Here is a 17674-nt window from a genome sequence, read left to right on the forward strand (position 1 = left end):
TGTGTGTGGATACAATCTGATCACAGGGGATGTGGTTAAAACTTCTATAAGAATCAGTAAAAATCACATTCCTGGACTAATACTAGATAGCAGTACACTGCAAAATGACAAAATCTTACCAAGTATTCCTAGAGGAAATATCTTAGTACACTTAAAATAAGATAAAAATGACTTACAAGTAACTTTTCAGCAATATATAGGAGCTGGTTTTAAGTAAATAACTAAATATTACTAAAAAAGTGCTAGTTTCCCTGGCAGATTATTTCACTTATTGAAAACATTTATTGTTACACATGAAATAATCTGCTAGTGGAAGTAGAACTAGGTTGCTAGGCGACGGGCTGTGCTTGACTGGCGTTGCTAGGTAATGGCACAGAGCCAGTTGTCAGAGGAACTACAACTTTTTCTTTAATATTAAGGAATTGTTAACTTAAAACAAGCTCCTATAACGTTCTAAAAAGTTACCTCTAAGTTAGTTTTCTTATTTTTAAGTGTATTAATATATCTACACTAGAAACTAAACCAAAAGTATTGTGATTTTGCAGTGTAGGTCATCAGATTAATCTGCTTTTATCTTGTAAGCTGGGGACAAACAGGAAGTTAAGTGCAACTACGCCCGTCTGGTAGTTGTGCTGAAGGCGTTGGATCACTAGGTACCTAAAGGCATCACTTAGTCAAATCAAAAACTTCACTTGTAGAGTACATGCAACACAGTCCGTGTTGTATTTGCTACAGAAACAATACAGAAAATAGGCCTTCGCAGCGCTCTCGCTGCTTGTGCCTAAATATCGCATTTTAAATAAGCTTGTTGTTTCTACACATGCACCCGACTGCATCAGGAAGAATGTTTGGTAAAAAAACAAAACAAGGCAATACTGCAGCGGTATCTGAAGCGTTAGGATTACACAGAGGTGTAACAGCTTTAACATTCCCCTAAAAATCAACAACACTGAATTTATGGTGATTTCAAATAACCAAAAAAAAAAAACACAAAACAAAAAAAGAAGAAGCAAAATCAGACCAGTTCCAGCAGGGGTCGCTAACGTTGCAGATGGTTAAAGGGCAAATATCATCATATTGAAGAGGCAGAAAACTTAATATTTAAGGTACCTCACCTTCTGTTTGTTTTCAAAGTGAGTAATAAACTTTAAAAGATAATTTTCTGAAACAAAACGAGACTTTCAAGCCACGCTTCCTAAAACAGGAAGGTACAACCATATATGGATAACGTATTTTAGTTACTGTAGATAATGTTTTCTGCACATAAATATTTTGTTTTCTTGACAAAAAAGAACATTTTAAGGCACAGGTATTAAACTCACGGCCCGCGGGCCAAATCCGGCCACCGTGACGATTTATGTGGCCCGCTAGAGTGTAGAGAGCCACATAAATTGATAAGATACCAGTTGTGTACTTAAACATTATTTAATCAAAAACAAATCAGTTTTCATTTGTATAGGACCAAATTACATCAGTGTGAAAAGAAGTAAAAAATGTTTACATTTTAAAAAGTACTAATTAAACGTAGATAAGTTTCAACAGTTTAACGGTTAGTTTAATTAATACATTCGGCAACAACTGGCCCTTCGAAGACATTCATGATCTACATGCAGCCAAACATGAAAATGTTTGGCTGAGTCATGTTTCCCTGTTTTAAGGCAAATGTATGGAACGAGGATGGAGTTAGCATGCTTGCTACAAAGATATTCTAGAAAATAATAGAAAAATTAGATTGAAATTAAGAAGTTATTTAAAGTTGACACACAGCTACAGCTGCAAGCAGTCGACAGCCAGACCACCAAGTTCATCAGGCTGGAACAGTTTCTTTTACCAGTAACTGCCTCAGACAATCTTTTTTCTTCATCAGTGTCTGAAGCCTCTTGATGCAGTCTTGTTGTTTGTGCAGGAGGCTCCACTTCTGCTTTTCAAAGTATGGTTGTAAAATTACGCATCTGTTTGCAGCAGTAAGTGTAAACGTTGATTTGTTGGGTGGATGACCAGCTGCAGCTTATATGGATTTAAAGTGACAGAGCCCTAAAGCAGCTCATTCTGAAACTGAGCAGACTACAATCTCATCATCTAAGAAAGATTTTCCAAGAAATGTAATGAACATGTTTGTTTAGGCCATAGACCTACCATAACCTGCTCAAGGAAGCATTACAGATCATCTTTAATAATAATGATATATGCCCTTTAAACTCAAAATGATTGTTTTCTTCAATCAGAATTAAAGAGGAAAAGTCTGTTTGACAGACAAAATTTCACATCTGGAAAGTAAATTTGATATTTTTAAATTAAGAAGATCCATGATTGATGATTCGCACCTCTGATCCCTAAAGGTGGCTCCACCTTTAGGGAGCCACGTTTTTCCCTCCTCCAAAGTCCTTCTTTGATAATAAGATCCACTGTGATGTGGTGATCTAGACCAGGTGCTACATAAACACACGGACGTACTGGAAGCTATAATCTGTGCAACACCAGCTAATTCGAGTGACGTAATCCCCACATGTTGGAGACGGATGGATTCTGCCCAGAAGTGAGTAACATGTGATGGCGGTTTGGGCGGAGAGAGCGCCGTCCCCTCCGCTGTCCGTCCACATCCCCCCGGCCGCACCGATCACTTCCCCAGACAAACGTATTCGCCTGGCCAGATGACTATTCTACCCAGCAGCCATGCGCAGTAGTAATAACTTCCCCAAGCTTGACAGGCAACCGTGTGTTACAGGCAGATTAGATATTGTTACAGTTTCACTTCCTTCACGTAGTTCCCAGGGAAAGTCCCAAACTGTTTTGTCCTCTTTGATGTGCCTGTGAAGGAAAACAGGAAAATGGGAGTAAGTGACAGGATTCTGCTGCAGAAAATGTCATGCTGTCATCCATTAGAAACTCTATATGGAGCAATGTGACCCAGTGACGCATGGTTCTCCCTCTGCAGGAGGCTTCATGCATGCTACGTATGGCAGGCCATTTTAACATAAAATCAATTTCACTACACTTACATTCCAGATATCTGAAACTGTTTTATGACTACATGCAATAGTAAATTAATATATCTCTTTGTTACATTCTGACTAATATAAATGAGGTTAAATTTACCATTAAAGGCGACCAATTATCCAAAACTCACATTTTGCATTTTTTCTACTTCCATTTGGGTTTCTACTGGTTCTAAAAAACTCAAGCACTTAAAAAAAATAACCAGCTTTTTGGGCAACAAGTTAATGTTTCCAAAACCTTTTTGAATGCAACATTACAAGTCAGTAGGCACTGCCCCTCACCTAGCTACCCCATCCCGTTACTTAGCAAACTTAGCAGAGTTCCAGCACGTTTGGTCAGCTGGTTTTACTGCTTTATGTCCCGTACATTGGATACTGGAAAAGACGGGTGTTTTATAACAATAACTTACCATCCAGAAAACACTTGTTGCTTTCTTATTGGTTGTTTTCTACAAGCTTGTTTTATTTTTGATTTTTAAAATGTCTTCCAATTCCCGTATTAGTGTTTTATTACTAAATTAAAGTTTATTTGTCAACCTTGCATTAATACGTTACTTGAAAATGTTTTCAAACCACAATATTAATCACAACGATTGTTAATTACTCATCTTTAAATTTGTAGAATGTAATTACAGATCAGCCTGTCACAATAACAAATTTTGCTGGATGATAAGTCGTCCCAGAACTTATTGCGATAAATGGTAATATTGTTGTTTTGAGAGAACTTTGAAGGAATATAAGGGTAATCTGGCACACATTTTCAAAGATCAATAAACTTTAAATTCTAATGAATATTTATCACTGGAACAGGAAGACTTTTTAAATATCCAAAACAACATAAACAACAAATAAATGAATTATAAAGTCTCTCTAATCAAAATTGTCCTTCAAAAAAATGAGACCAAAACACCAGACTGAAGACTTTTATCATCCAGTTTTTGGTAGAAAAAGAGAAAAACAATAATCCGTGCAAATGGAAATTTCATGTGACTGATTTATTGCGACAGACTCATTTTATGTTAAAAGGGCTTGCCATATGCTACAGTGTCTGCAAGCCTGTGCTGTCATTGTGCAGAAACCCTGTATGGATTAATGTCCTGCAGGACGTACCGACAAACCAGCCGTCATCGCATTTTTCCATGACACTGACGAGATCTCCCTCCTGCAGCTCCAGCTCGTCGTCGTTCTGAGGAACGTAACTGTACAAAGCCTGGAAACTGGAGCGGCGACACAAAGAGCACTTTGTTAAAACCAGCAAACCGGCTAGCGCTAATTAAAGGATGGGGGAGGGGCTTCAGCTGAAACATGCAAAAATAAAAAATCAGAAAGTGAAAGTGTAAATAAATGTCACTCACATTCCACAGCTGAGACGGCTCGGCTCCGGGCTGCTGCTGTGGGACTGGGGTTGCTGGGAAATGATGAGACATTGTTTACTGGGGTGGGGGTGCAGTCTGTGAAGAGAGTCATTATGGTGGTGGGACAGGGTGCTGCAGTACCTCACTGAGGTCTCAGCAATATTCAAGATCTCATTACACACTGCCTCCTGGTGGGAGCAGGAGTCGCCAGAGAGAGACATACAAGAGTCCCAGAGGAGGCCGAGGTCAGGGAGAGGTTTAAGGAGTTAGAAAGAGGTGGGGAGGGGAGTCCGGTACGAAGCAAAGGCAGGAAAAAACGGGGAAAAAGGGAGTAATCCATTCAAAGCCAGAAGAAAAAGTAGAGATGTTGGTGAAGCCCAGGAGGAGAGGAATGAAACACCAGAGTGGGAACATGGAGACAGGAAACATGAGACCGTTAGTTCATCGTTACAGGATATTAGTCAGTGTGAGCATGCAGACTTAAAGGGAAGCTGGTGGCCACAGATAGACGTTTAAAGGGACAGTATTATGTTTTCCAGGCACATAAGGCCATTTTATAGCACAATCAAAGTAACCCTCAGTTTTCATTAAAATGTTATTTAAAATCTGACTTAAAAACTCCTGGTCTCTCTGAGACTCCGCCTTCAGGAAGTTATCACGCTGCTCCTCTATTAACCCTTTTCACCAGTATTTCACTGAGACGTATCTCCTATAATGAGCTCAGCAGGTGTCTGCTAATTGCTGCTGGCTAGTCTGAAGGAGCTGAAGGACTGCTCTGTAAGGTGGAAGCTTGAAAACCACAATTATGAGCTAGAAAGAAATAATTGCAACTTTCAAAATCATAATTTTAGCTTTCAAAGTCATAATTATGAGATTAAAATTATAATTAATGAAATAGAAAGAAATTATTTTGACTTTTAAAGTCAATTTTGAGATAGAAAGTTACTTTGTTTATCTAAGGAAGGTTGCATAACTATAACTTTGAAAACTAAAATTATGACTTCCTCGATGGCAGGGCTAAGTCCAACCTGGCATTTTGCACCACTGAATGGTTCCCATAGAGCAGGGGTCTCAAACTCCCGTCCTCGAGGGCCGGTGTCCTGCAACTTTTAGATGTGCCTCTGCTGCACCACCTGAACAGAATAATTAGGTCATTCAGGCTCTGGAGAACTGATCTACACAAGGAGGTAATGAAGCCATTTCATTCCAGTGTTTTGTACCTGTGACACATCTAAAAACTGCAGGACAGTGGCCCTTAAGGACTGGCGTTTGACACCTGTGCCTTAGGGATTAAAGGATTTCTGAAATGTGCATGAAAGACTCCAGGTTTGTGACGCGGGAAAAACATGATAACATGATGGAAAGCTGAAAAAAGTCAATTTTACATAATGCTGCCCCTTTAAGACAATAATTCATTTTCTTCCTAAGAGTCACATAAAGCTGGTTTATATCAGATAGACAGTTTATTTGTTCATTTATTAGCATCAACCAGTAGTTTCCACCAAAGTGGAATAAGCAATAATTCAATTAATTGCATAATGAATTAAAATGAGCTCAATAATTTCCATTCTGATTATTAATATTTTTTTGAAGGGCAATTTTGTCAGCTGCTCCCCTGAATTTTATAACCTTAAAATTATACACAGAAAACGTGTCGCTTGATCATCCAGAAGCCTCATGCAGCCTCCAGGTTAATATAACGGACACAGACATGTACAGGAGGCAGCATAAAGATTCAAAGTCATAATTACGAGCCAGAAAGAAATAATAGTAACTTTCAAAATTATAATTTGGGCTTTAAAAGTCATAATTATAAGATATAAATCATAATTATGACTTACAAAGTCATAATTATAATGTTCGTAAAGTCATAATTATGAGATTCAAAGTCATAATTCTGGCTTTCAGAGTCACAATTTTGAGAAGGAAAGCAACAATTATGAGACATAAAATTATAATGTCTTTTAAAGTCATTATTTTGTCTTTCAAAGTCAAAATTCAGACTTCCTTTGGGGCTTTTATTTTTTCTTTCATGGCAGAAATGGGATTCCATACACTTTTTTTAAAAAAAACATTTATTAGGACACGCTTTAGAGTGCAGCATCTCTTTAAAAACATAAATATGTTTAATTTTATTAGTTATCTGAAGGATGGCTTTTGATGCTTAGGAAGAAAACAAATCAAGATTTTCCCTAAATGCCAAACTTTTATGGATGAATTGTTTGTTGTCAAACATGAGGCACAACTTAACACATAATGGAAGTTAAAGATGAAGTGAGTTTAACTGCATTTTGATCAAAGATCAGAGATTTTCTTACCGCAAACGAGTTAACGTTGTTGTTCTCCTGGATGTCGTACGGCATCACAGGGCTCCTGGAGATCCGACCCAGATGGTCGGCCTCGTTCTTCACAAACTGCAACACACACATCACCAACGTCTTTTAATGAAAGTTTAGTTGACTGAGCTGAAACCTGTCCGAACCCCACGACAACCTCACAGCAGATTTATTCAGATAGGGATGCAAGTTATCAATTATTGAATTAATCTGAAGTTGATCAACTAACGACTAACAAATAAGCTGTCATTAAAAATCTGAGTTTTCTCTTGTACCAAGATGACTGGCCGTATTTCCATAAAGTTTTCCTATGCTGAATTAAAAAGATAACTTTATTTTTCATATTATTTTGTGTCAGCTATTTTAAATACTGACTGAATAAACAGAAGAAAATGTGGTTTTCTCATGTAAATATAAATAATGATAAACCTACTATTTACAAAATATAAGAAAATAGGAAAAACAAAAGATGAAAATAATGAAGCATCTGAAACACTTAATACAGAAGTACCATTTGTGTTTGTTCTTCAAGGAAAGTTGAAACTTTGCTCGATTAAATGGATTTACTCACGAAAGACCTCAAAATCAATCTTGCTTTTTAGGCGCCATGTTTTCCCCCTCACCGCTAAATTCACCGCTTTCCTGTCATCACATCCTCACCTTTGAAACGTATCAGTTTCTGAATGAAAAGTTGCAGCTCGGCTGAATATTAATGTGAATCTTAAGGAGCTTGTCGTTTATATTTAAAAACAGAACCGCATCAAGTGCACCGGACTCTGTTTGGGCCGTTGCTCTTTCCCCGTTCTGGTCCGGCCGCCATCTTAGTATCTGTATCAACGGACTCCCTGCTTGAGGATGACCAGCGGCGCCCTCTGCTGGATGAAAGCCAAACTACAACACTAAGAGAAGATCGAAGCGGCCGTTCTTAGTGAATCGATTGGAACTAATTTTGATCTAATAAACCATTAATACACAATTAATCGTACGTTGATTAATTGTCTGCATCCCTAATTAGCAGGCATGAAACCTATAAATGGTCACCTGAATAAACTTCCTAGCTAAGCTATCGATACACAGGAAGTAGTTAGCATTTCCTGTTAGCGTCAATCTCTCATAACTTGTCTTGGCAAAACTATTCTTTATTTTAACATCCTCATGACAGGAGTTGAACTGGGACTTTTCTTATTCTCCTGAAAGTCTTTCACAGCTATGAAATGCAGGCACACACACGCACACACACACACACACACACACACACACACACACACACACACACACACACACACACACACACACACACACACACACACACACACCGCGAAACCACTGAATGTTAGTGAACACACAACAGCATGCATTCCGCTACAGACTCGATCTTCTGCGAAGACCAGCAGAACTCTGTGCAGCTACAAGTCAAACCCACAGTGCCTTGAAAAATTATGCACACCCCTAAAACTTTTCCACATTTTGTCACGTTAAAACCAGCAAATTCACTGTTTCTTCTTCATTTGAGGTTTTACGCGATAAAGCAGAAAATAGTGCATTTTTGAAGAATGGAAGGGAAAATGATGAATTGTTTTTTAAATAATGCAAACGGCGGAACAAATGCAATAAATATTTTGTATAAACCTGCAATAGACCCTTTTCACATGACGTCACACAACTTCCGTTTTGACTCGAAGCTGTGTATCCTTAGTTCCGGTGTACATAGTAAGTAATGATAAAGTTGTCTATTTCATATATATATATATGTCATATATATATATATATATATATATATATATATATATATATATATATATATATATATATATATATATATATATATATATATATATATAGAGAGAGAGAGAGATAGAGAGAGAGAGAGAGAGAGAGATGTATAAATCTGACAGCATATGTTGATCAGACAGATCACCGGAGCATGGAGTTTACACAGTCTCTAAAACATTTGCCTAAAATAAGATTTGAAGATATATCACGATTTGCAAACCAGTTCTCTCTGACAAAAAAATCTAAATTAGACAAAGGCTACAAATTCTTCACCGAACAATACCTGTTTGACTATGAAGGTAGGTATTTTTGTTTTGCGTAACCGTTAGCTTAGCATTAGTGAATTTTGTTAGCTAGCTAACTACGTGACATAACTGTTCCTTAACCAGACCTTTTTACTGTTTTTGAACTATAACGTTTTAGGCTCTAATCTTGATCAGATTATTAAATTATAGACTGGAGTTGCCACTCATCCCATAAAATAGGGATTTGTTTGTTATAAGCAGAGATGTCCGGTGCCGCCGCTGCTTTGTAATGCCTTTAATCGGACCACTTTTTCGGTAACGAATAATCTAACGAGTTCGTATTTCAAATCCAGTAATCAGATTAAAGTTATTTATCCAAATCATTGCACATTAATATTTTCTTGTGTATTTATTTTTATTCCTTCTTTGCGTCTTTGGGAGAGACTCTGTGACAGTTAGCAGTGACAGAAACATGAACAGTGCATGGAGATGCGCATTTTGTTGCTGGAAAAACAGAAATATCGTCAAGCCCAACTGTTATTTGTGGCTTTTGTCTTGTTTTTATTTTCCATTAATACAGAAAATGAACCTCTAAACGTTACATCACTGACAGGCGGCGGTGTATATGTTTCCTAACTGTGGCTAAAGCTGCTGCTAGCTGGTTTACTCATGATCGGAAGCTGGTTCCTTTGAATACAGTTGGAGAATGGTAAATTGACAATGACTTATAACGGTTATCTAGCACGTAAACACTGTTTTATAAAACACAGAAAGTGAACCTCTAAACGTTACAGCGCTGACAGAGTATATTTTTCCTAAATGTGGCTAAAGCTGCTGCTAGGTGGTTTACTCTCCGATCGGAGGCTGTTTATTTTATACACAGATAGAGAATGGTGAATTTACAATGATTAGTAACAGCTATCTAACACTTAAATGCTGTTATTATTAAACTTACTTTTTATTATATCCTTAAGATTATGAGAATGCGGGAAGTTTTCAGCTTGGTTCCCAAGGCAAAATCACACCGGAAGTAAAGATACCCAGTTTTGAGTTATGGCGGCCATTGTCTGACGTCACTGTGAAAAGGGTCTATTACAAAAACAAAACAAAAGGGAATGATGCAACTAGCAAAAAGAACAGGAAGTATGGAACGCTGCAAACTCGCTCCACAATAGGAAGTCCTCCAAACCACTAGGGGGAGTCTGGAGTAGGTAACAATACCTACGTAAAGATGACACGAAGTATGACACTCATTTTCTTCCCTTCTCTGATTTAATCTACTTTAGATTTGTAGTTGTAATTAGTACTGCAATTAACAGCTACTTTAATATTCAGTTAATCAGATAAAACATTTGGAATGATTTTGCAGATTTTTGACTCACTTAAGCTTTGTTTATATAATATTAGAAATACATTAAAATATGCAAATTAACAAATCAATTCCTTTTTTGAATAAGAAACTATATATTTTATTGCCTAAAATGCTGTAACACACCATTCTCATGGCAACATATTTCATATTCACTGGGTTCAGAGGTTGTGAATACTTTTCCAAGGCGCTGCAAAAGTGATGAGCACACATCAGAACCACATCCACAGAGACTCTAGGGAGGTCAAAGGTCGTTTTGCAGTGAACACCACACACCATGCAGGTGGTACCTCTGCAGGGCTACTCTGTCTGCTGCCCTGGGCCGCCCGGCCCCGCTCCCCCTCCGCGCTCTCCCCCTCGCTCAGCCAGCCTTCAAGCACCGGCCCGCCGCTGGGGCTCACGCTGCGCGACAGGAAGTCCTCCCCATGCGGCGGAGTGAAGGTGAGAAAGGGCGTGGCCGAGCCGGGCCTGGGCGGGTGCGGCGGCGGCAGCGGGGAGGCGGAGGGCGACGCCATGGGGGAGACGTAGGGCACGGGGCTGGCGGAGTACGGCGGGGGCAGGTACTCGCCCCAGCGGTAGGAGACGGTGGGCAGCGGCGGCAGAGGGGGTGTCGGGGCGGCAGGGGGGCTGCCACCACCCACGGTGAGAGAGATCCACTCGGAGGAGACGGCGTGAACCTCAGGCGAGACGGAGCGGCGGGGGGAGCGGGGCAGCGTCAGGGGGGAGGTGGTGAGGCGGTTACGGTACAGCTTTTTACACAAGATGGAGGGAGCAGAGCGGGAAATAAAAGATGAGAAAAATTCACCAAAACAACAACAAAAAAGAGAGATGAAGTGAACACAGATAGGATAGAGGGACATAACGAGACCTGGGCGATTTAAAAATTATATCTCCATTTTCTTTCAAATGTTTTTCTAAAAATTAAAATTGCAAAAAGTGGATTTTTGTTTTAAGTGTTTGTTGTCTGTCTATCTCAGTTCTACGGCACAGTATTAAGGCCAGGCTACAAGACTATGTGTTTATTTATAAGAATAAAGTCATAATATCTGTAGGGCTTGACGATATTACTGAAAAATGTATCATGATACAAGTGTTTCATATCAGTCGGTATCAATAATTATTGACTAGATTTTTAGTTTTAAATATCTGAAATTCTGCCAGACTGGTAGCGTGGCCTTTCCTGTTTGATCCACAGTTTTTTATTTTTTACCAGTTATGAGCACAGTGTCGAAAAGTTTAAACTGTTGCTGCGCAAGTTACTCAACAAACCGTTGCTAGGTATCCACAAGTTATTCAAAAGGTTGTTGCTAGGTAACCAAGAAGTGAGTGAGCTAGTTGATTCCACCAATTTAGCTTCTCTAGTTGTGAGAGGCTGAGCGGCTAAAGCATTTCCTCTGCCTACATTTCCCAGAATGCTCAGTGAAGATTATATATTGAATATTCAATCAAACGTGTTATCTTTTGATATTGATCATGTGTCTGTTGCGATATATACTGTTATTTTTTTATTGCTCAAAGTCCTGCTACTGATAATAATCTGAAGCCGATGTGTTAAAATATTTATTATTTCCGGTTCTGTAAAACCGATACCAAAGTATAACTTCACAAAATTCTCATCTAACCCTGTCACAATAACAAATCATCCCAGAAAATGTTGCGATAAATTATTATATTGTTGTTTTGAGACAATTTTCAAGTAATAGTAATGCAAGTTCATTTCTCAAAAACTAAGAAACCTTAATTTGGTGAAGAGTACATAATATTGGAACAGGTAGGTCTTTTTAATGTCCAAAATAAATAAACAAAACAACCAAAAATAATAATAAAATAGAAATAAAAATCACACACAACTGAAGCTATGAATAAAACAGATTAAGAAGTCTCTGTAAATAAAATTTCCGTTAAAAAAATGCTAATTGTCAGAGTGGAAATTATTGAGCTAATTTTAGTTTATCGTGTGATTAATTGCTTATTGTGACAGGTTTATTCTCAAAATCGCTCATTTTGATTTTTTTGCTCTTTTTCTACTTCATCCTCCTAATCGTCCGCCTTTATTTTTGTAATAATATGACTTTATTTGCATAATACAAGAACAATTTTAGCTTGGCCGTTATATTTTGTTGTAGAATTTACTTGAATTCAGAGTCCAAATAAATAGCTTTAAAACACGCTTGTCAAACAAGATGGCTGCCCTGGACCATGGAAACCCTCAGAGTGCATTGGTGAAAAAAAATCCAGATTTTCCAAATATTAAAATGTTAAAAATGTATTTATAGCCCAGTCTTAAACACGACCCAGACGAGGCTGACCTGCGGCGAGGCGTTGGTGCTGCGCTGCGGCGAGTGGCTGACTGGCGGGTCCGGGTAGTCCACGCCGTTCTTCACGCGCGGCCGCTTGTGGACTTCCACGTAGGTGACGGGAAAGATGCCCTGCCGATTGGTGCCGGAGATTTTCCCCTCGTACCAGTTCTCATCCACTCTGCGGATCAGCGTGATCCGCTCGCCCTGCAAAACCACCAGGTCGGGTCAGAACGGTTCTGCTTCAGTAATATTATCAGTACCACAGACAGATGATTCACCTTCCTGAAGGACATCTCCACCACTGTGTCTCCCTTAAAGTTGAAGCGGGCGAGCGCTTCTCCGTACTCCAGAACCTGGACTGGGGCGCTTTTCTTTGGCTGGGCTTTCTCTGTTGGAGGCAGGAGCTGCAACATAAAACCATTAAAGGTGATTTATCGTACGTTATGATAGATCTGTGGGCAGTACAAAACATGTTCAGTACATTCTTTGCAAAAAACTTCAGTTTTGACTGCTGTAAACCCAGAGGAAAAATAAACTGGTGAAGTACCGTTTGACAGAAGGAGGCAGTACTGTGAAGGTTTTACATAAAATATCACAGAACTAAACAAAGTTACAAGAAAATGTCAAAATTCACACAGAACCCTAAATAACCCATTTAGACATCAGCAAAAAAGTTGATTCAGGGGTTAGTTACACCTATTATTCTTGCTTGAACAGGTTAGGACAGGTCTATGGTCTATACAAAACATGTTCATTAAATTCTTCTTGCACAAAATCATTGTTAAATAATGAGATTTTAGTCTGCTCAGTTTCAGAATGAGCTGCTTTATGGCCTCTTGCCACTTTAAGTCCAAATAAACTGGCCCCAACTCATGCTGAAACTGGCTGCAAACAGATGCGCAATTATGCAACTGTACATCTTTGAAAAGCAGAAGTGGAGCCCCCTGCATAATCAACAGGAATGCAGCAAACGGTTTCTGGTTTCTTAGCCAACTGAACCAACCTCAACGTAACTTCGTGGGAAAATGCCGACTCTTCCATGATGTTCGCCTTCATACCAGTTCTGATCGACTTGTCGGATTATGTACACAATATCCCCCTTTTGAAACGGTAATTCCCTGAAAAACACAAACAGCAAATTTTATTGGCTTAAAGTTATGAAAAACGACTGACTATTGTCATTATTCTGATGATTTTCACCTACTTTAGGCTTTCTGCTCTGAAGTCAAAGCGTGCCATGGCTGGAGTTCTCTGTGTAGAAATGAAACTTTTCAGTTTTCTGGATAAAATCACGAGCAGCATCATTAGTTTATCAATAAAATTCCAATATATTTTAATCAGATTGTTCTTTCTGCCTCTTAAATGGCACATAGTAAAAGAAGATCTTCCTGAGTTGTGGTGTGACCTTGATATATTTTTATTTTCAGTTTTGACTTAAAACAAAAGGTAAAGTGGAGTAAATTTCCACCAAAAACACTCAAAATTTTTTAGATTAATATCAAATACTTAGAAGAAAAAACTCAGGTATTCTTTGCTATTCAAAAGTCTTAAGATTTGCAAGAAAAATTTTTTTTTTCAATGATTAAATTAATTATATTAAAACTTATATATTCTCTGACATTATCAGAATCAGAATTTCTTTGTCACTGTGCAAGAAAATGCAACAAAATAAATGGTTTAAAGTCATAAAATGCCAGAATCCTCTAAGATCTAAATGGTAAATTTATGAAATTAATGAAATATTATCTACTGAATGAACTTAAACCCTACAAGACTTCTGGTAGTTTTTGTTGCAAATATATCATTTTACAGATTTTAAAATCATAAATGACGTCATTAATTATAGAGAAATGTTTTCTTCTTTTGTTCCCAAAAATTATGTTTTTCCTTGGATAAAATATTCTTCAATTGTTAAAATTGATGAGGAACACCAGAATTCAATGTAAAACCGAGCGATAAATTGTCCCTGCACCGTTGCCTAGCAACGCTAGGTAATTGATCTTATCAATTTATCAAATTTTTCAAGATTAAATTTTTGGAAAATCTGGATTTTTTTAGGCTGACATAAACTGCTTGTGTTTGGAAAAAAAATAATTTCACATCAGTTCAAAAAACAAATAAATAGATTCCATGAACACAAAAACGATTTTCAGTTAAGTTAGTTTCATAAACGCACAATATAATCCATCCATCCATCCATCCATCCATCCATCCATCCATCCATCCATCCATCCATCCATCCATCCATCCATCCATCCATCCATCCATCCATCCATCCATCCATCCATCCATCCATCCATCCATCCATCCATTTCTCGATTTCAGTTTCTGTTATTTTGAAAAAATTCTTAAGAGAAATATTCTGCTGGTGGAACTAGGACTCGGTTGCTAGGTAACGGACTGAGCTGGCGTTGCTAGGTAACGGTGCAGGGACAGTTGAATAATCTGCCAGTGGAACTTTTAGTTTTTCGTCAATATTAAGGAATTATTGACTTAAAACAAACTTATATCTTCCTGAAAAGTTACTCTTAAGTTAGTTTTGTCTTATTTCAGGAGTACTAAAAATATTTTCACTAAAACCTAGACAGAAATATTTATTTATCAGTGTGCAGAAAGTCCCCCTCCTCCGTCTTCCTGCCTGCAGCGGTGATAAGACTCGACCCTGCGTTGTACCTCGACGCCTGATTTCCGTTTCTCTGCGTTATCTGTGATGTTGAGCAGGTCTCCGAAACGCTCGTTGGTGATGAACTGGTGGTGCGTCGGAACAATCCCCGTGTGCCGCCGCGCCGCGATGTCGGCCTCTTCCTGTTCCCGCTTCAGCCGCCGCTGCTCCTCCAGGATTTTCTGTCAGGAAAACAAAACAGCAAGCTGCATTTCTGTTGCTAATTTCTAAAAAATCTGCACACATTTTAGAGATGAATTCACCTCTTTGTCCCCATGACGCTTCCTCAACACTTCATCCTGGCTTTCCCCATGAGCTGGGGACGAGTCTGACAGAAACAGCAAAATGATTTAATCGCTAACTTTACATCGCATAACAACAATTTTAAACTAAAATTTTGCAGTCACCTCCTCAATTCCAGTCAACTGAATGAAAGGAAATACTATAATAAGCATGCACACATCAAATGACCAAAAAAACAAAGTACACTGCAAAAAACCCCAAAAAACACTTGCATGCAGACAGGGATGAAAACAATGACCAAATGCTGGAAAAAATAAATAAAATTACAATAACCTCCAGTAAAAAATAAAAAAATAACATGAAATCATGAGAGTATTGATGGTGAGTGACCAATACTTTTTAAAACTTTACATTTATTTCATTAATTTATCAATTCCCAAACAGGAAATATCTCATCTGTTTGGGAAGTAAAGACTGGCGACGTGTCTAAAAGTAAAAAGTGACGAAAAACCAAAATTAATATAGAAATGCATCAGTCACGTAAGGTTATAGTGAATATAAAAAGCCTGTAAATCTCTGCTAACATGCCCGTTTTCTATGACGAAGGAAAAAAAGTCATTTCAAAACTTAATTGTAACCTATGACCCCGACTGCTTCATGTCTGCATGCAGTGAGCAGGTGGAACCAAAGTTAAATTTACTGTTTGTGCTTCAATCTTGGCCAAAAAGCTAATTCTGATGAGTTCCTTCTATCAATGTTGTGCTACAGCTTTCTAGCGGTGAAAGCCAGTACCAAAGCATAATACTGCCACCATCATGTTTCACATGAGGTATTGTGTTCATTTGCAACATTTGTTACATTTTCAGCTGCTGTGGTTCTCCTTCACACTGCCCTGAGTCAGATAATCCAAACTAATTGAAAAACCCGCTGCCCTCCTCACCTGTGGGGGCGCTGCACCAAGAACAACTGGAGAAAACAAAGAAGACACAAAGCGCAATTTCTTCCTTCACCAAATGTAAAAAAAAAATGGAGTAGCGTCAGATTTTAGCTGTTTTAGGATTTCTCTTTTGTCTTTGGTAAAAAACTACAAGTCATTCCTCCTGTTAGCACTAGACTAATGTGTTTGTTTTGGTTGTATTTACCCAGAATGCCCTGTGCTGTTGTCCACTTCCTGTTTTGGGGTGGTCTCCGGTCACAAGCATTCAAACCTCACCAGGTTCACACCTCCAGGTCAATAAATCAATATTAGCGATTAATCACAGTTTTAGACTTTCTTCCCCACCAATGCTTTTCTGGATTAATGTCAGCACGTCCAAGGCGGCCATCTTATTTCACAAGCCTCACAGATTATTTTCTTGGAATATTAGGCAGAAGAATTCTTTTTTATTTTTGCAAAAAGAAAATCATAATCTTACAAGAAGACAATCGTAGTAAAGCGAGAGTAAAATCTTAATATTACCGGAGTAAAGTTGAAACATTAGGAGAATGGCGTAGCAATTTTATGAGAACTACAATACCAAAAAATAAATAAAAAAAGTAATCATTTTCTAAGCATTATTTTTTTATTAAAACTAAATTCTCTCGCAATTTTAAGACGTTCCTCTGGTCAAACTGTGTCTTTAGTCTGACAATATTATGACTATAACAACCCAAGTTGTTTTGGTATTTAATTCCTAAAAGATGCAGTTTGAGTCACATTACAGGTGAAAAGTTTCAAAATGATGTTTCATCATCTTTTATGTCACAAAAACCAGGCGTTTTAGCAGCTTTCTCTTCATACTCTTAACGTTTGGCTTTTACTTTTCATGTGAACTTCAGGTTAGTGTTTGCCAATATTCAGCAGGCATTTAAGTGTAAACTATAACTTGTAAAGATGTAATGCTTTCACAGCCTTCAGGACTCTAATCTGGTTTCCAGAAGATATTTATGTGTATTACGAAAGGCTTCCTGAACCTCCTGCTGTCAGTGAAGTGTTTGGATGCGTGAAGGCCGTGGCCACAGCGCTGGTATTTAGTGTTTAATAATCTTAAGAAAAAGCAGTCTAAGACAAATGCACAAAAAGAGTCTTCATAAAGGAGAAAACTGGTTTGTTTGCAATTTGCAGTGTATAAAGGATTCAATAATTTTGGTTTTAAGTTGATAAGTTAGCATAATGGTGCTAAAAACAGAGTTGTATACAGCTAAGCTATGTTAAGCTATCAGGCTAATTGTGTGGATAGAAAAATTAACTAGTTTTCTCTGCTAAATGGATTAGTGGTTTTTTTTTTTGATAAATAAATAGTTTTGGCTAAATGTTCACTGTAATCTAAAGGTGTTTTCACACCTGACAGTTCAGGGCAAAAACTGCAACATTTGTTACATTTTCAGCTGCTGCTGTTCTCTTTTTCACTGCACT

General features: G+C 38.1%; 1 protein-coding gene across 9 annotated transcripts in view; it reads right to left on the reverse strand.

Annotated features, from left to right (window-relative positions):
- Positions 1-237: 237 nt before the first annotated feature.
- The window catches only part of sorbs1 (sorbin and SH3 domain containing 1), a 72822-nt gene continuing 55385 nt past the window's right edge, over positions 238-17674 (reverse strand). For 5 of the 9 annotated variants that reach the window (XM_023326938.1, XM_023326939.1, XM_023326940.1 and 2 more), the window contains 11 exons: positions 15300-15364; positions 15048-15218; positions 13579-13625; positions 13378-13492; positions 12653-12778; positions 12384-12578; positions 10365-10823; positions 6670-6765; positions 4352-4539; positions 4107-4213; positions 238-2808 (listed from right to left, as the gene is read on the reverse strand). In XM_023326938.1, the coding sequence (XP_023182706.1) occupies positions 2741-2808; positions 4107-4213; positions 4352-4539; positions 6670-6765; positions 10365-10823; positions 12384-12578; positions 12653-12778; positions 13378-13492; positions 13579-13625; positions 15048-15218; positions 15300-15364 (1637 nt within the window). In that variant the 3' untranslated portion in view covers positions 238-2740. Of the gene's footprint in view, positions 2809-4106; positions 4214-4351; positions 4540-6669; positions 6766-10364; positions 10824-12383; positions 12579-12652; positions 12779-13377; positions 13493-13578; positions 13626-15047; positions 15219-15299; positions 15365-17674 lie in introns of those variants that run through there. The other 4 variants (XM_023326942.1, XM_023326943.1, XM_023326945.1 and 1 more) reach the window with 4 other exon arrangements.

Source organism: Xiphophorus maculatus, chromosome 22 (genome assembly GCF_002775205.1).
Source record: "Xiphophorus maculatus strain JP 163 A chromosome 22, X_maculatus-5.0-male, whole genome shotgun sequence".
Taxonomy (NCBI): domain Eukaryota; kingdom Metazoa; phylum Chordata; class Actinopteri; order Cyprinodontiformes; family Poeciliidae; genus Xiphophorus; species Xiphophorus maculatus.